This window comes from Salvelinus fontinalis, chromosome 1, assembly GCF_029448725.1.
Source record: "Salvelinus fontinalis isolate EN_2023a chromosome 1, ASM2944872v1, whole genome shotgun sequence".
In the NCBI taxonomy this organism is placed as follows: Eukaryota; Metazoa; Chordata; class Actinopteri; order Salmoniformes; family Salmonidae; genus Salvelinus; species Salvelinus fontinalis.
Genome location: NC_074665.1, coordinates 8108114 through 8128901, shown reverse-complemented (window position 1 = coordinate 8128901; position 20788 = coordinate 8108114). Strand labels below are relative to the sequence as shown.

General features: G+C 45.5%; 1 protein-coding gene across 2 annotated transcripts in view; it reads left to right on the top strand.

Moving 5' to 3' along the window:
• LOC129812575 (uncharacterized protein C6orf118-like) overlaps positions 1 to 20788 on the top strand; it is a 102410-nt gene that overhangs the window by 72999 nt on the left and 8623 nt on the right. Inside the window, exons 10-11 of one of the 2 annotated variants that reach the window (XM_055864285.1) lie at positions 7183 to 7290; positions 13949 to 14002. In XM_055864285.1, coding sequence (XP_055720260.1) covers positions 7183 to 7290; positions 13949 to 14002 — 162 coding nt within the window. The remainder of the gene's footprint in view (positions 1 to 7182; positions 7291 to 13948; positions 14003 to 20788) is intronic. The other variant, XM_055864372.1, reaches the window with a different exon arrangement.

Below are 20788 nucleotides of genomic sequence, written 5' to 3'. Positions count from 1 at the left end.
TGGTCCTCTGTATCTCAGTCTACACACAGGGCTGTAGTGGTCCTCTGTATCTCAGTCTATACACAGGACTGTAGTGGTCCTCTTTAGCTCAGTCTACACACAGGGCTGTAGTGGTGCTCTGTAGCTCAGTCTACACACAGGGCTGTAGTGGTCCTGTCTACACACAGGGCTGTAGTGGTGCTCTGTATCTCAGTCTACACACAGGGCTGTAGTGGTCCTCTGTAGCTCAGTCTACACACAGGGCTGTAGTGGTCCTCTGTAGCTCAGTCTACACACAGGGCTGTAGTGGTCCTCTGTTGCTCAGTCTACACACAGGGCTGTAGTGGTGCTCTGTAGCTCAGTCTACACACAGGGCTGTAGTGGTCCTGTCTACACACAGGGCTGTAGTGGTCCTCTGTAGCTCAGTCTACACACAGGGCTGTAGTGGTCCTCTGTATCTCAGTCTACACACAGGACTGTAGTGGTCCTGTCTACACACAGGGCTGTAGTGGTCCTCTGTAGCTCAGTCTACACACAGGGCTGTAGTGGTCCTCTGTAGCTCAGTCTACACACAGTGCTGTAGTGGTCCTGTCTACACACAGGATTGTAGTGGTCCTCTGTAGCTCAGTCTTTCCACAGGGCTGTAGTGGTCCTCCGTATCTCAGTCTACACACAGGACTGTAGTGGTCCTCTGTATCTCAGTCTACACACAGGGTTGTAGTTCAGTCTACACACAGGGCTGTAGTGGTGCTCTGTATCTCAGTCTACACACAGGGCTGTAGTGGTCCTCTGTATCTCAGTCTACACACAGGGCTGTAGTGGTCCTCTGTATCTCAGTCTACACACAGGGCTGTAGTGGTCCTCTGTAGCTCAGTCTACACACAGGACTGTAGTGGTCCTCTGTAGCTCAGTCTACACACAGGACTGTAGTGGTCCTGTCTACACACAGGGCTGTAGTGGTCCTCTGTAGCTCAGTCTACACACAGGGCTGTAGTGGTCCTCTGTATCTCAGTCTACACACAGGGCTGTAGTGGTCCTGTCTACACACAGGGCTGTAGTGGTCCTCTGTAGCTCAGTCTACACACACAGTCTACACACAGGACTGTAGTGGTGCTCTGTATCTCAGTCTACACACAGGGCTCTAGTGGTCCTCTGTATCTCAATCTACACACAGGGCTGTAGTGGTCCTCTGTAGCTCAGTCTACACACAGGGCTGTAGTGGTCCTCTGTAGCTCAGTCTACACACAGGGCTGTAGTGGTCCTCTGTAGCTCAGTCTACACACAGGGCTCTAGTGGTCCTCTGTAGCTCAGTCTACACACAGGACTGTAGTGGTCCTCTGTATCTCAGTCTACACACAGGGCTGTAGTGGTCCTCTGTAGCTCAGTCTACACACAGGGCTGTAGTGGTCCTGTCTACACACAGGGCTGTAGTGGTGCTCTGTAGCTCAGTCTACACACAGGGCTGTAGTGGTCCTGTATACACACAGGGCTGTAGTGGTCCTCTGTAGCTCAGTCTACACACAGGGCTGTAGTGGTCCTCTGTATCTCAGTCTACACACAGGACTGTAGTGGTCCTGTCTACACACAGGGCTGTAGTGGTCCTCTGTAGCTCAGTCTACACACAGGGCTGTAGTGGTCCTCTGTAGCTCAGTCTACACACAGGGCTGTAGTGGTCCTGTCTACACACAGGATTGTAGTGGTCCTCTGTAGCTCAGTCTACACACAGGGCTGTAGTGGTCCTCCGTATCTCAGTCTACACACAGGACTGTAGTGGTCCTCTGTATCTCAGTCTACACACAGGGCTCTAGTGGTCCTCTGTATCTCAATCTACACACAGGGCTGTAGTGGTCCTCTGTAGCTCAGTCTACACACAGGGCTGTAGTGGTCCTCTGTATCTCAGTCTACACACAGGGCTGTAGTGGTCCTCTGTAGCTCAGTCTACACACAGGGCTGTAGTGGTCCTCTGTTGCTCAGTCTACACACAGGACTGTAGTGGTCCTCTGTAGCTCAGTCTACACACAGGGCTGTAGTGGTCCTCTGTAGCTCAGTCTACACACAGGGCTGTAGTGGTCCTCTGTAGCTCAGTCTACACACAGGACTGTAGTGGTCCTCTGTAGCTCAGTCTACACACAGGGCTGTAGTGGTCCTGTCTACACACAGGGCTGTAGTGGTCCTCTGTAGCTCAGTCTACACACAGGGCTGTAGTGGTCCTCTGTAGCTCAGTCTACACACAGGACTGTAGTGGTCCTCTGTAGCTCAGTCTACACACAGGGCTGTAGTGGTCCTGTCTACACACAGGGCTGTAGTGGTGCTCTGTAACTCAGTCTACACACAGGGCTGTAGTGGTCCTCTGTTGCTCAGTCTACACACAGGGCTGTAGTGGTCCTCTGTATCTCAGTCTACACACAGGACTGTAGTGGTACTCTGTAGCTCAGTCTACACACAGGGCTGTAGTGGTCCTCTGTATCTCAGTCTACACACAGGGCTGTAGTGGTCCTCTGTTGCTCAGTCTACACACAGGACTGTAGTGGTCCTCTGTATCTCAGTCTACACACAGGGCTGTAGTGGTGCTCTGTAGCTCAGTCTACACACAGGGCTGTAGTGGTCCTCTGTATCTCAGTCTACACACAGGGCTGTAGTGGTCCTCTGTAGCTCAGTTTACACACAGGGCTGTAGTGGTGCTCTGTATCTCAGTCTACACACAGGGCTGTAGTGGTCCTCTGTTGCTCAGTCTACACACAGGGCTGTAGTGGTGCTCTGTAGCTGAGTCTACACACAGGGCTGTAGTGGTCCTCTGTAGCTCAGTCTACACACAGGGCTGTAGTGGTCCTCTGTATCTCAGTCTACACACAGGGCTGTAGTGGTGCTCTGTAGCTCAGTCTACACACAGGACTGTAGTGGTCCTCTGTATCTCAGTCTACACACAGGGCTGTAGTGGTCCTCTGTAGCTCAGTCTACACACAGGGCTGTAGTGGTCCTCTGTATCTCAGTCTATACACAGGACTGTAGTGGTCCTCTGTTGCTCAGTCTACACACAGGGCTGTAGTGGTGCTCTGTATCTCAGTCTACACACAGGGCTGTAGTGGTCCTCTGTAGCTCAGTCTACACACAGGGCTGTAGTGGTCCTCTGTTGCTCAGTCTACACACAGGGCTGTAGTGGTGCTCTGTAGCTCAGTCTACACACAGGGCTGTAGTGGTCCTGTCTACACACAGGGCTGTAGTGGTCCTCTGTAGCTCAGTCTACACACAGAGCTGTAGTGGTCCTCTGTATCTCAGTCTACACACAGGACTGTAGTGGTCCTGTCTACACACAGGGCTGTAGTGGTCCTCTGTAGCTCAGTCTACACACAGGGCTGTAGTGGTCCTCTGTATCTCAGTCTACACACAGGACTGTAGTGGTCCTGTCTACACACAGGATTGTAGTGGTCCTCTGTAGCTCAGTCTACACACAGGGCTGTAGTGGTCCTCTGTATCTCAGTCTACACACAGGGCTGTAGTGGTCCTCTGTATCTCGGTCTACACACAGGGCTGTAGTTCAGTCTACACACAGGGCTGTAGTGGTGCTCTGTATCTCAGTCTACACACAGGGCTGTAGTGGTCCTCTGTATCTCAGTCTACACACAGGGCTGTAGTGGTCCTCTGTATCTCAGTCTACACACAGGACTGTAGTGGTCCTGTCTACACACAGGGCTGTAGTGGTCCTCTGTAGCTCAGTCTACACACAGGACTGTAGTGGTGCTCTGTAGCTCAGTCTACACACAGGACTGTAGTGGTCCTCTGTAGCTCAGTCTACACACAGGGCTGTAGTGGTGCTCTGTATCTCAGTCTACACACAGGGCTGTAGTGGTCCTCTGTAGCTCAGTCTACACACAGGACTGTAGTGGTCCTCTGTATCTCAGTCTATACACAGGACTGTAGTGGTCCTCTGTAGCTCAGTCTACACAAAGGGCTGTAGTGGTCCTGTCTACACACAGGGCTGTAGTGGTCCTCTGTATCTCAGTCTACACACAGGGCTGTAGTGGTCCTCTGTATCTCAGTCTACACACAGGGCTGTAGTGGTCCTCTGTATCTCAGTCTACACACAGGGCTGTAGTGGTCCTGTCTACACACAGGGCTGTAGTGGTCCTCTGTATCTCAGTCTACACACAGGGCTGTAGTGGTCCTCTGTAGCTCAGTCTACACACAGGACTGTAGTGGTGCTCTGTATCTCAGTCTACACACAGGGCTGTAGTGGTCCTCTGTAGCTCAGTCTACACACAGGACTGTAGTGGTCCTGTCTACACACAGGACTGTAGTGGTGCTCTGTATCTCAGTCTACACACAGGGCTGTAGTGGTCCTCTGTATCTCAGTCTACACACAGGGCTGTAGTGGTCCTCTGTAGCTCAGTCTACACACAGGGCTGTAGTGGTCCTCTGTAGCTCAGTCTACACACAGGACTGTAGTGGTCCTCTGTAGCTCAGTCTACACACAGGGCTGTAGTGGTCCTCTGTAGTTCAGTCTACACACAGGGCTGTAGTGGTCCTCTGTAGCTCAGTCTACACACAGGGCTGTAGTGGTCCTCTGTAGCTCAGTCTACACACAGGACTGTAGTGGTCCTCTGTAGCTCAGTCTACACACAGGGCTGTAGTGGTCCTCTGTAGCTCAGTCTACACACAGGGCTGTAGTGGTCCTCTGTAGCTCAGTCTACACACAGGGCTGTAGTGGTCCTCTGTAGCTCAGTCTACACACAGGACTGTAGTGGTCCTCTGTAGCTCAGTCTACACACAGGGCTGTAGTGGTCCTCTGTAGCTCAGTCTACACACAGGGCTGTAGTGGTCCTCTGTAGCTCAGTCTACACACAGGGCTGTAGTGGTCCTCTGTAGCTCAGTCTACACACAGGACTGTAGTGGTCCTCTGTAGCTCAGTCTACACACAGGGCTGTAGTGGTCCTCTGTAGCTCAGTCTACACACAGGGCTGTAGTGGTCCTCTGTAGCTCAGTCTACACACAGGGCTGTAGTGGTCCTCTGTAGCTCAGTCTACACACAGGGCTGTAGTGGTGCTCTGTAGCTCAGTCTACACACAGGGCTGTAGTGGTCCTCTGTAGCTCAGTCTACACACAGGGCTGTAGTGGTCCTCTGTAGCTCAGTCTACACACAGGACTGTAGTGGTGCTCTGTATCTCAGTCTACACACAGGGCTGTAGTGGTCCTCTGTTGCTCAGTCTACACACAGGACTGTAGTGGTCCTCTGTAGCTCAGTCTACACACAGGGCTGTAGTGGTCCTCTGTAGCTCAGTCTACACACAGGGCTGTAGTCGTCCTGTCTACACACAGGGCTGTAGTGGTCCTCTGTATCTCAGTCTACACACAGAACTGTAGTGGTGCTCTGTAGCTCAGTCTACACACAGGGCTGTAGTGGTCCTCTGTATCTCAGTCTACACACAGGGCTGTAGTGGTCCTCTGTATCTCAGTCTACACACAGGGCTGTAGTGGTCCTCTGTATCTCAGTCTACACACAGGGCTGTAGTGGTGCTCTGTAACTCAGTCTACACACAGGGCTGTAGTGGTCCTCTGTTGCTCAGTCTACACACAGGGCTGTAGTGGTCCTCGGTATCTCAGTCTACACACAGGGCTGTAGTGGTCCTCTGTATCTCAGTCTACACACAGGACTGTAGTGGTCCTCTGTATCTCAGTCTACACACAGGACTGTAGTGGTGCTCTGTATCTCAGTCTACACACAGGACTGTAGTGGTGCTCTGTATCTCAGTCTACACACAGTACTGTAATGGTCCTCTGTAGCTCAGTCTACACACAGGGCTGTAGTGGTCCTCTGTATCTCAGTCTACACACAGGACTGTAGTGGTCCTCTGTAGCTCAGTCTACACACAGGGCTGTAGTGGTCCTCTGTTGCTCAGTCTACACACAGGGCTGTAGTGGTGCTCTGTAGCTCAGTCTACACACAGGGCTGTAGTGGTCCTCTGTAGCTCAGTCTACACACAGGACTGTAGTGGTCCTCTGTAGCTCAGTCTACACACAGGGCTGTAGTGGTCCTCTGTTGCTCAGTCTACACACAGGGCTGTAGTGGTGCTCTGTAGCTCAGTAATATATTATTGTGCTTGCAACGCCAGGATAGTGAGTTCGATTCTCAGGACCACCCATACGGAAAACATTTATGCATGACTGTCAACCAGTTTGGATAGAAGCGTCTGCTACATGGCATGTATTATCAGGTGTGGATCACTGTATGTACTGTACTGTATGTACTGTACTGTATGTACTGTACTGTATGTACCGTTTGTACTGTACTGTATGTACTGTACTGTACGTACTGTATGTACTGTACTGCGTGTACTGTTCTGTATGTACTGTATGTACTGTACATACTGTATGTACTGTACTGTGTGTACTGTTCTGTATGTACTGTACTGTATGTACAGTACTGTGTGTACTGTTCTGTATGTACTGTACTGTTCTGTATGTACCATACTGTATGTACTGTACTGTACGTACTGTTCTGTATGTACTGTATGTACTGTTCTGTATGTACTGTACTGTGTGTACTGTTCTGTATGTACTGTATGTACTGTACATACTGTATGTACTGTACTGTGTGTACTGTTCTGTATGTACTGTACTGTATGTACAGTACTGTGTGTACTGTTCTGTATGTACTGTACTGTTCTGTATGTACCATACTGTATGTACTGTACTGTACGTACTGTTCTGTATGTACTGTACTGTACGTACTGTATGTACTGTACTGTACTGTATGTACTGTATGTACTGTACTGTATGTACTGTACTGTATGTACTGTATGTTCTGTACTGTACGTACTGTATGTACTGTACTGTACTGTACTGTATGTTCTGTACGTACTGTACTGTATGTACTATATGTACTGCACTGTATGTACTGTATGTGCTGTATGTACTATGTACTGTAGTTACTGTACTGTATGTACTGTATGTACTATGTGCTGTATGTACTATGTACTGTATGTACTATATGTATGTATTATCAGGTGTGCTGTATGTACTATGTACTGTATGTACTATGTACTGTATGTGCTGTATGTACTATGTACTGTATGTACTATGTACTGTATGTACTATGTGCTGTATATACTATGTACTGTATGTACTGTATGTATGTATTATCAGGTGTGCTGTATGTACTATGTACTGTATGTACTATATGTATGTACTATATGTATGTATTATCAGGTGTGGATCGTGTGGGAGGAGGTCCAGCTGCTGCAGAAGGAACTCAAGGAGAAGATGGTGTCCATCATCACCACAGGAGCTACAGAGAGATGCATCAGAGACTCTAAGGTACATACACAAATCAGAGACTAGTCTTAAGAGATATGCAGCAAAGTCCAGGCCCAGATGAGGTATTTAACCACAGCACCAATAGGGATATCCAACTGGGGAAGCACCAGACGAGGTATTAACCAATAGGGATATCCAACTGGAGGAGCACCAGACGAGGTATTAACCAATAGGGATATCCAACTGGGGAAGCACCAGACTAGGTATTAACCACAGCTCCAATAGGGATATCCAACTGGGGGAGCACCGGACGAGGTATTAACCAATAGGGATATCCAACTGGAGGAGCACCAGACGAGGTATTAACCACAGCTCCAATAGGGATATCCAACTGGAGGAGCACCAGACGAGGTATTAACCACAGCACCAATAGGGATATCCAACTGGGGGAGCACCAGACGAGGTATTAACCACAGCACCAATAGGGATATCCAACTGGAGGAGCACCAGGCGAGGTATTAACCACAGCTCCAATAGGGATATCCAACTGGGGGAGCACCAGACGAGGTATTAACCACAGGACCAATAGGGATATCCAACTGGGGGAGCACCGGACGAGGTATTAACCACAGCTCCAATAGGGATATCCAACTGGGGGAGCACCAGACTAGGTATTAACCACAGCTCCAATAGGGATATCCAACTGGAGGAGCACCAGACGAGGTATTTAACTAGAGCACCAATAGGGATATCCAACTGGAGGAGCACCAGGCGAGGTGTTAACCAATAGGGATATCCAACTGGGGAAGCACCAGACTAGGTATTAACCACAGCTCCAATAGGGATATCCAACTGGGGGAGCACCAGACTAGGTATTAACCAATAGGGATATCCAACTGGGGAAGCACCAGACTAGGTATTAACCAATAGGGATATCCAACTGGAGGAGCACCAGACGAGGTATTAACCACAGCTCCAATAGGGATATCCAACTGGGGGAGCACCAGACTAGGTATTAACCACAGCTCCAATAGGGATATCCAACTGGGGGAGCACCAGACTAGGTATTAACCAATAGGGATATCCAACTGGAGGAGCACCAGACGAGGTATTAACCACAGCTCCAATAGGGATATCCAACTGGGGAAGCACCAGACTAGGTATTAACCACAGCTCCAATAGGGATATCCAACTGGGGGAGCACCAGACTAGGTATTAACCAATAGGGATATCCAACTGGGGAAGCACCAGACTAGGTATTAACCACAGCTCCAATAGGGATATCCAACTGGGGGAGCACCAGACTAGGTATTAACCACAGCTCCAATAGGGATATCCAACTGGAGGAGCACCAGACTAGGTATTAACCACAGCTCCAATAGGGATATCCAACTGGGGGAGCACCAGACGAGGTATTAACCAATAGGGATATCCAACTGGAGGAGCACCAGACAAGGTATTAACCAATAGGGATATCCAACTGGGGGAGCACCAGACGAGGTATTAACCACAGCTCCAATAGGGATATCCAACTGGAGGAGCACCAGACGAGGTATTAACCACAGCTCCAATAGGGATATCCAACTGGGGGAGCACCAGACGAGGTATTAACCACAGCACCAATAGGGATATCCAACTGGAGGAGCACCAGACGAGGTATTTAACTCGAGCACCAATAGGGATATCCAACTGGGGGAGCACCAGACGAGGTATTTAACTAGAGCACCAATAGGGATATCCAACTGGAGGAGCACCAGGCGAGGTGTTAACCAATAGGGATATCCAACTGGAGGAGCACCAGACGAGGTATTTAACTAGAGCACCAATAGGGATATCCAACTGGGGGAGCACCAGACGAGGTATTAACCACAGCACCAATAGGGATATCCAACTGGAGGAGCACCAGGCGAGGTGTTAACCAATAGGGATATCCAACTGGAGGAGCACCAGACGAGGTATTAACCACAGCTCCAATAGGGATATCCAACTGGGGGAGCACCGGACGAGGTATTAACCAATAGGGATATCCAACTGGGGGAGCACCGGATGAGGTGTTAACCACAGCACCAATAGGGATATCCAACTGGGGGAGCACCGGACGAGGTATTAACCACAGCTCCAATAGGGATATCCAACTGGAGGAGCACCAGGCGAGGTATTAACCAATAGGGATATCCAACTGGGGGAGCACCAGACTAGGTATTAACCAATAGGGATATCCAACTGGAGGAGCACCAGACGAGGTATTAACCACAGCTCCAATAGGGATATCCAACTGGAGGAGCACCAGACTAGGTATTAACCACAGCACCAATAGGGATATCCAACTGGAGGAGCACCAGACGAGGTATTAACCAATAGGGATATCCAACTGGGGAAGCACCAGACGAGGTATTAACCACAGCACCAATAGGGATATCCAACTGGGGGAGCACCAGACGAGGTATTAACCAATAGGGATATCCAACTGGAGGAGCACCAGACGAGGTATTAACCACAGCACCAATAGGGATATCCAACTGGAGGAGCACCAGGCGAGGTGTTAACCAATAGGGATATCCAACTGGAGGAGCACCAGACGAGGTATTTAACTAGAGCACCAATAGGGATATCCAACTGGGGGAGCACCAGATGAGGTATTAACCACAGCTCCAATAGGGATATCCAACTGGGGAAGCACCAGACGAGGTATTAACCAATAGGGATATCCAAATGGAGGAGCACCAGACGAGGTATTTAACTAGAGCACCAATAGGGATATCCAACTGGGGGAGCACCAGATGAGGTATTAACAACAGCTCCAATAGGGATATCCAACTGGAGGAGCACCAGACGAGGTATTAACCACAGCTGTAATAGGGATATCCAACTGGGGGAGCACCAGACGAGGTATTTAACCAGAGCACCAATAGGGATATCCAACTGGGGGAGCACCGGATGAGGTGTTAACCACAGCACCAATAGGGATATCCAACTGGGGGAGCACCAGACGAGGTATTTAACTAGAGCACCAATAGGGATATCCAACTGGGGGAGGACCAGACGAGGCATTAACCACAGGGCCAATAGGGATATCCAACTGGGGGAGCACCAGGCGAGGTATTAACCAATAGGGATATCCAACTGGGGGAGCACCGGACGAGGTATTAACCACAGCTCCAATAGGGATATCCAACTGGAGGAGCACCAGACGAGGTGTTAACCAATAGGGATATCCAACTGGGGGAGCACCGGACGAGGTATTAACCACAGCTCCAATAGGGATATCCAACTGGGGGAGCACCGGACGAGGTATTAACCACAGCTCCAATAGGGATATCCAACTGGGGGAGCACCAGACGAGATGTTAACCAATAGGGATATCCAACTGGAGGAGCACCGGATGAGGTATTAACCACAGCTCCAATAGGGATATCCAACTGGGGGAGCACCGGACGAGGTATTAACCAATAGGGATATCCAACTGGGGGAGCACCAGACGAGGTATTAACCACAGCTCCAATAGGGATATCCAACTGGGGGAGCACCGGACGAGGTATTAACCACAGCACCAATAGGGATATCCAACTGGAGGAGCACCAGACGAGGTATTAACCACAGCTCCAATAGGGATATCCAACTGGAGGAGCACCAGACGAGGTATTAACCAATAGGGATATCCAACTGGGGGAGCACCGGACGAGGTATTAACCAATAGGGATATCCAACTGGGGGAGCACCAGACGAGGTATTAACCACAGCTCCAATAGGGATATCCAACTGGAGGAGCACCAGACGAGATGTTAACCAATAGGGATATCCAACTGGAGGAGCACCAGACGAGGTATTAACCAATAGGGATATCCAACTGGGGGAGCACCAGATGAGGTATTAACCACAGCTCCAATAGGGATATCCAACTGGGGGAGCACCAGATGAGGTATTAACCACAGCTCCAATAGGGATATCCAACTGGAGGAGCACCAGGCGAGGTGTTAACCACAGCTCCAATAGGGATATCCAACTGGAGGAGCACCAGACGAGGTGTTAACCAATAGGGATATCCAACTGGGGGAGCACCAGACGAGGTATTAACCAATAGGGATATCCAACTGGGGGAGCACCGGACGAGGTATTAACCAATAGGGATATCCAACTGGAGAAGCACCAGACGAGGTGTTAACCACAGCTCCAATAGGGATATCCAACTGGGGGAGCACCAGACGAGGTATTAACCACAGCACCAATAGGGATATCCAACTGGGGAAGCACCAGACTAGGTATTAACCACAGCTCCAATAGGGATATCCAACTGGAGAAGCACCAGACGAGGTGTTAACCACAGCACCAATAGGGATATCCAACTGGAGGAGCACCGGACGAGGTATTAACCAATAGGGATATCCAACTGGGGGAGCACCAGATGAGGTATTAACCACAGCTCCAATAGGGATATCCAACTGGAGGAGCACCAGGCGAGGTGTTAACCACAGCTCCAATAGGGATATCCAACTGGAGGAGCACCAGGCGAGGTGTTAACCACAGCTCCAATAGGGATATCCAACTGGAGGAGCACCAGGCGAGGTGTTAACCACAGCACCAATAGGGATATCCAACTGGAGGAGCACCGGACGAGGTGTTAACCACAGCTCCAATAGGGATATCCAACTGGAGGAGCACCAGGCGAGGTGTTAACCACAGCACCAATAGGGATATCCAACTGGGGAAGCTCCTAGTGGCTTAACATAGGCATATAGTTGTTATAGTTCCATGTTGGGTGAAGTGGGTAAAATACTACTGTCAACGTATTTTCAAAGTTATTTAATGTGCCCAGAGATTGACATCTCTTATCCAGTCAGCCCTCCCTGCCCAATTAAAGCAGCATACACATTTACTCACACGGTAGAATGCCATACAGTGGGGCAAAAAAGTATTTAGTCAGCCACCAATTGTGCAAGTTCTCCCACTTAAAAAGATGAGAGGCCTGTAATTTTCATCATAGGTACACTTCCACTATGACAGACAAAATGAGAAGAAGAAAAATCCAGAAAATCACATTGTAGGATTTTTAATTAATTAATTTGCAAATTATGGTGGAAACTAAGTATTTGGTCACCTACAAACAAGCAAGATTTCTGGCTCTCACAGACCTGTAACTTCTTCTTTAAGAGGCTCCTCTGTCCTCCACTCGTTACCTGTATTAATGGCACCTGTTTGAACTTGTTATCAGTATAAAAGACACCTGTCCACAACCTCAAACAGTCACACTCCAAACTCCACTATGGCCAAGACCAAAGAGCTGTCAAAGGACACCAGAAACAAAATTGTAGACCTGCACCAGGCTGGGAAGACTGAATCTGCAATAGGTAAGCAGCTTGGTTTGAAGAAATCAACTGTGGGAGCAATTATTAGGAAATGGAAGACATACAAGACCACTGATAATCTCCCTCGATCTGGGGCTCCACGCAAGATCTCACCCCGTGGGGTCAAAATGATCACAAGAACGGTGAGCAAAAATCCCAGAACCACACGGGGGGACCTAGTGAATGACCTGCAGAGAGCTGGGACCAAAGTAACAAAGCCTACCATCAGTAACACACTACGCCGCCAGGGATTCAAATCCTGCAGTGCCAGACGTGTCCCCCTGCTTAAGCCAGTACATGTCCAGGCCCGTCTGAAGTTTGCTAGAGAGCATTTGGATGATCCAGAAGAAGATTGGGAGAATGTCATATGGTCAGATGAAACCAAAATAGAACTTTTTGGTAAAAAACTCTGAGTTGCATCCAAAGAACACAATACCTACTGTGAAGCATGGGGGTGGAAACATCATGCTTTGGGACTGTTTTTCTGCAAAGGGACCAGGACGACTGATCCGTGTAAAGGAAAGAATGAATGGGGCCATGTATCGTGAGATTTTGAGTGAAAACCTCCTTCCATCAGCAAGGGCATTGAAGATGAAACGTGGCTGGGTCTTTCAGCATGACAATGATCCCAAACACACCGCCCGGGCAACGAAGGAGTGGCTTCGTAAGAAGCATTTCAAGGTCCTGGAGTGGCCTAGCCAGTCTCCAGATCTCAACCCCATAGAAAATCTTTGGAGGGAGTTGAAAGTCCGTGTTGCCCAGCAACAGCCCCAAAACATCACTGCTCTAGAGGAGATCTGCATGGAGGAATGGGCCAAAATACCAGCAACAGTGTGTGAAAACCTTGTGAAGACTTACAGAAAACGTTTGACCTCTGTCATTGCCAACAAAGGGTATATAACAAAGTATTGAGATACACTTTTGTTATTGACCAAATACTTATTTTCCACCATAATTTGCAAATAAATTCATTAAAAATCCTACAATGTGATTTTCTGGATTATTTTTTCTCATTTTGTCTGTCATAGTTGAAGTGTACCTATGATGAAAATTACAGGCCTCTCTCATCTTTTTAAGTGGGAGAACTTGCACAATTGGTGGCTGACTAAATACTTTTTTGCCCCACTGTATATCTATGACTCACGTTCACAAAAACACACACGTTGGGTAGACTGATGTCCTGCTTTGCTCTCCACGTATGTTATGACCTGCATGCCCTTCACAAACAGATTATCATCGGTAATGTACAGACTGACTCCCTTTATCGTAGGGCAGTTCACTGGAGTACTGTGTGTTTGTGTGTGTGTGTGTGTGTGTGTGTGTGTGTGTGTGTGTGTTATGTGTGTGTGTGTGTGTGTGTGTTTTATCTCCTGCAGGGAGAGATCATGAGACTACTGGCCTCAAATGAACGCTTCAGAAGCACCAACAAGGCAAGCCGTTTAGTACTTTGACCCAGTTGAAATATTATCATATTTTTCCTTGACTGTATGTACTGTGCTGTATGTACTGTACTGTGTGTGCTGTATGTAATGTGTGTGTTATATGTACTGTATGTACTGTGTGTGCTATATGTACTGTACTGTGTGTGCTGTATGTACTGTACTGTGTGTGCTAAATGTACTGTTCTGTGTGTGCTATATGTACTGTACTGTGTGTGCTATATGTACTGTTCTGTGTGTGCTATATGTACTGTACTATATGTACTGTACTGTGTGTGCTATATGTACTGTACTATATGTACTGTACTGTGTGTGCTATATGTACTGTACTGTGTGTGCTATATGTACTGTACTGTGTGTGCTATATGTACTGTACTGTGTGTGCTATATGTACTGTGCTATATGTACTGTATGTGCTGTATGTACTGTGTGTGTTATATGTACTGTACTGTGTGTGCTATATGTACTGTGCTATATGTACTGTACTGTGTGTGCTGTATGTACTGTGTGTGCTATATGTACTGTGTGTGCTATATGTACTGTACTGTGTGTGCTATATGTACTGTGTGTGCTATATGTACTGTACTGTGTGTGCTATATGTACTGTGCTGTATCTACTGTACTGTGTGTGCTATATGTACTGTGCTATATGTACTGTACTGTGTGTGCTATATGTACTGTGCTATATGTACTGTACTGTGTGTGCTATATGTACTGTATGTACTGTACTGTGTGTGCTATATGTACTGTGCTATATGTACTGTACTGTGTGTGCTATATGTACTGTACTATATGTACTGTGCTGTGTGTGCTATATGTACTGTACTGTGTGTGCTATATGTACTGTGCTATATGTACTGTACTGTGTGTGCTATATGTACTGTGCTATATGTACTGTGCTATATGTACTGTACTGTGTGTGCTATATGTACTGTGCTATATGTACTGTGCTATATGTACTGTACTGTGTGTGCTATATGTACTGTGCTGTGTGTGCTATATGTACTGTACTGTGTGTGCTATATGTACTGTATGTACTGTACTGTGTGTGCTATATGTACTGTGCTATATGTACTGTACTGTGTGTGCTATATGTACTGTATGTGCTGTGTGTGCTATATGTACTGTACTGTGTGTGCTGTATGTACTGTACTGTGTGTGCTGTATGTACTGTACTGTGTGTGCTATATGTACTGTATGTACTGTGTGTGCTGTATGTACTGTATGTACTGTACTGTGTGTGCTATATGTACTGTACTGTGTGTGCTGTATGTACTGTACTGTGTGTGCTATATGTACTGTGCTGTATGTACTGTACTGTGTGTGCTATATGTACTGTACTGTGTGTGCTATATGTACTGTTCTGTGCGTGCTATATGTACTGTGCTGTGTGTGCTATATGTACTGTATGTACTGTACTGTGTGTGCTATATGTACTGTGCTATATGTACTGTACTGTGTGTGCTATATGTACTGTATGTGCTGTGTGTGCTATATGTACTGTACTGTGTGTGCTGTATGTACTGTACTGTGTGTGCTATATGTACTGTATGTACTGTGTGTGCTGTATGTACTGTATGTACTGTACTGTGTGTGCTATATGTACTGTACTGTGTGTGCTGTATGTACTGTACTGTGTGTGCTATATGTACTGTGCTGTATGTACTGTACTGTGTGTGCTATATGTACTGTACTGTGTGTGCTATATGTACTGTATGTACTGTACTGTGTGTGCTATATGTACTGTACTGTGTGTGCTATATGTACTGAGCTATATGTACTGTACTGTGTGTGCTATATGTACTGTATGTACTGTGTGTGCTATATGTACTGTGCTGTATGTACTGTAATGTGTGTGCTATATGTACTGTACTGTGTGTGCTATATGTACTGTATGTACTGTGTGTGCTGTATGTACTGTATGTACTGTGTGTGCTGTATGTACTGTGCTATATGTACTGTACTGTATGTGCTATATGTACTGTACTGTGTGTGCTATATGTACTGTATGTACTGTGTGTGCTGTATGTACTGTATGTACTGTGTGTGCTGTATGTACTGTGCTATATGTACTGTACTGTGTGTGCTATATGTACTGTACTGTGTGTGCTATATGTACTGTTTGTACTGTACTGTGTGTGCTATATGTACTGTGTGTGCTGTATGTACTGTGCTGTGTGTGCTATATGTACTGTGCTGTGTGTGCTATATGTACTGTATGTACTGTACTGTGTGTGCTATATGTACTGTGCTGTGTGTGCTATATGTACTGTGCTGTGTGTGCTATATGTACTGTATGTACTGTACTGTGTGTGCTATATGTACTGTACTGTGTGTGCTATATGTACTGTACTGTGTGTGCGGTATGTACTGTACTGTGTGTGCTATATGTACTGTATGTACTGTACTGTGTGTGCTATATGTACTGTACTGTGTGTGCTATATGTACTGTGCTATATGTACTGTACTGTGTGTGCTATATGTACTGTATGTACTGTACTGTGTGTGCTATATGTACTGTACTGTGTGTGCTATATGTACTGTACTGTGTGTGCTATATGTACTGTACTGTGTGTGCTATATGTACTGTACTGTGTGTGCTATATGTACTGTACTGTGTGTGCTATATGTACTGTACTGTGTGTGCTATATGTACTGTACTGTGTGTGCTATATGTACTGTGCTGTGTGTGCTATATGTACTGTACTGTGTGTGCTATATGTACTGTACTGTGTGTGCTATATGTACTGTGCTATATGTACTGTACTGTGTGTGCTATATGTACTGTGCTATATGTACTGTACTGTGTGTGCTATATGTACTGTACTATATGTACTGTGCTGTGTGTGCTATATGTACTGTACTGTGTGTGCTATATGTACTGTGCTATATGTACTGTACTGTGTGTGCTATATGTACTGTGCTATATGTACTGTGCTATATGTACTGTACTGTGTGTGCTATATGTACTGTACTATATGTACTGTGCTGTGTGTGCTATATGTACTGTACTGTGTGTGCTATATGTACTGTACTGTGTGTGCTATATGTACTGTGCTATATGTACTGTACTGTGTGTGCTATATGTACTGTGCTATATGTACTGTGCTGTGTGTGCTATATGTACTGTACTGTGTGTGCTATATGTACTGTACTGTGTGTGCTATATGTACTGTGCTATATGTACTGTACTGTGTGTGCTATATGTACTGTACTGTGTGTGCTATATGTACTGTGCTATATGTACTGTACTGTGTGTGCTATATGTACTGTGCTATATGTACTGTGCTGTGTGTGCTATATGTACTGTAATGTGTGTGCTATATGTACTGTACTGTGTGTGCTATATGTACTGTGTTATATGTACTGTGCTGTGTATGCTATATGTACTGTGCTATATGTACTGTACTGTGTGTGGTATATGTACTGTATGTACTGTGTGTGCTATATGTACTGTGCTATATGTACTGTACTGTGTGTGGTATATGTACTGTATGTACTGTGTGTGCTATATGTGCTGTGCTATATGTACTGTACTGTGTGTGCTATATGTACTGTGCTATATGTACTGTACTGTGTGTGCTATATGTACTGTGCTATATGTACTGTACTGTGTGTGGTATATGTACGGTATGTACTGTGTGTGCTATATGTACTGTGCTATATGTACTGTACTGTGTGTGGTATATGTACTGTATGTACTGTGTGTGCTATATGTACTGTGCTATATGTACTGTACTGTGTGTGGTATATGTACTGTATGTACTGTGTGTGCTATATGTACTGTGTGTGCTGTATGTACTGTTCTGTATGTGCTATATGTACTGTACTGTGTGTGCTATATGTACTGTGCTGTATCTACTGTACTGTGTGTACTATATGTACTGTGCTATATGTACTGTACTGTGTGTGCTATATGTACTGAGCTATATGTACTGTACTGTGTGTGCTATATGTACTGTATGTACTGTGTGTGCTATATGTACTGTGCTGTATGTACTGTACTGTGTGTGCTATATGTACTGTACTGTGTGTGCTATATGTACTGTATGTACTGTGTGTGCTGTATGTACTGTATGTACTGTGTGTGCTGTATGTACTGTGCTATATGTACTGTACTGTATGTGCTATATGTACTGTACTGTGTGTGCTATATGTACTGTATGTACTGTGTGTGCTGTATGTACTGTATGTACTGTGTGTACTGTATGTACTGTGCTATATGTACTGTACTGTGTGTGCTATATGTACTGTACTGTGTGTGCTATATGTACTGTTTGTACTGTACTGTGTGTGCTATATGTACTGTGTGTGCTGTATGTACTGTGCTGTGTGTGCTATATGTACTGTGCTGTGTGTGCTATATGTACTGTATGTACTGTACTGTGTGTGCTATATGTACTGTGCTGTGTGTGCTATATGTACTGTGCTGTGTGTGCTATATGTACTGTATGTACTGTACTGTGTGTGCTATATGTACTGTACTGTGTGTGCTATATGTACTGTACTGTGTGTGCGGTATGTACTGTACTGTGTGTGCTATATGTACTGTATGTACTGTACTGTGTGTGCTATATGTACTGTACTGTGTGTGCTATATGTACTGTGCTATATGTACTGTACTGTGTGTGCTATATGTACTGTATGTACTGTACTGTGTGTGCTATATGTACTGTACTGTGTGTGCTATATGTACTGTACTGTGTGTGCTATATGTACTGTACTGTGTGTGCTATATGTACTGTACTGTGTGTGCTATATGTACTGTACTGTGTGTGCTATATGTACTGTACTGTGTGTGCTATATGTACTGTACTGTGTGTGCTATATGTACTGTGCTGTGTGTGCTATATGTACTGTACTGTGTGTGCTATATGTACTGTACTGTGTGTGCTATATGTACTGTGCTATATGTACTGTACTGTGTGTGCTATATGTACTGTGCTATATGTACTGTACTGTGTGTGCTATATGTACTGTACTATATGTACTGTGCTGTGTGTGCTATATGTACTGTACTGTGTGTGCTATATGTACTGTGCTATATGTACTGTACTGTGTGTGCTATATGTACTGTGCTATATGTACTGTGCTATATGTACTGTACTGTGTGTGCTATATGTACTGTACTATATGTACTGTGCTGTGTGTGCTATATGTACTGTACTGTGTGTGCTATATGTACTGTACTGTGTGTGCTATATGTACTGTGCTATATGTACTGTACTGTGTGTGCTATATGTACTGTGCTATATGTACTGTGCTGTGTGTGCTATATGTACTGTACTGTGTGTGCTATATGTACTGTACTGTGTGTGCTATATGTACTGTGCTATATGTACTGTACTGTGTGTGCTATATGTACTGTACTGTGTGTGCTATATGTACTGTGCTATATGTACTGTACTGTGTGTGCTATATGTACTGTGCTATATGTACTGTGCTGTGTGTGCTATATGTACTGTAATGTGTGTGCTATATGTACTGTACTGTGTGTGCTATATGTACTGTGTTATATGTACTGTGCTGTGTATGCTATATGTACTGTGCTATATGTACTGTACTGTGTGTGGTATATGTACTGTATGTACTGTGTGTGCTATATGTACTGTGCTATATGTACTGTACTGTGTGTGGTATATGTACTGTATGTACTGTGTGTGCTATATGTGCTGTGCTATATGTACTGTACTGTGTGTGCTATATGTACTGTGCTATATGTACTGTACTGTGTGTGCTATATGTACTGTGCTATATGTACTGTACTGTGTGTGGTATATGTACGGTATGTACTGTGTGTGCTATATGTACTGTGCTATATGTACTGTACTGTGTGTGGTATATGTACTGTATGTACTGTGTGTGCTATATGTACTGTGCTATATGTACTGTACTGTGTGTGGTATATGTACTGTATGTACTGTGTGTGCTATATGTACTGTGTGTGCTGTATGTACTGTTCTGTATGTGCTATATGTACTGTACTGTGTGTGCTATATGTACTGTGCTGTATCTACTGTACTGTGTGTACTATATGTACTGTGCTATATGTACTGTACTGTGTGTGCTGTATGTACTGTACTGTGTGTGCTATATGTACTGTGCTGTATGTACTGTACTGTGTGTACTATATGTACTGTGCTATATGTACTGTACTGTGTGTGCTGTATGTACTGTACTGTGTGTGGTATATGTACTCTGTGTAGGTGGACCAATAGTCAGAGATGATAATGTACCAATATATTTCAATACACTAAACTACACTACACTGCACTACACTACACTACACTAAACTACACTACAATACACTACACTACACTACACTACACTACAATGCACTACACTACACTACACTAAACTACACTACAATACACTACACTACAATAAACTACACTACACTACACTAAACTACACTACAATACAATACACTACACTGCAATACACTACAATAAACTACACTACACTACACTACACTACACTACTCTACACTACACTACACTACAATAAACTACACTACACTACACTAAACTACACTACAATAAACTACACTACAATACACTACACTACACTACACTACACTACACTAAACTACACTACAATAAACTACACTACAATACACTACACTACACTAAACTACACTACAATAAACTACACTACACTACAATACACTACACTACACTACACTACAATAAACTACACTACAATAACCTACACTACAATAAACTACACTACACTAAACTACAATACACTACACTACACTACAATACACTACACTAC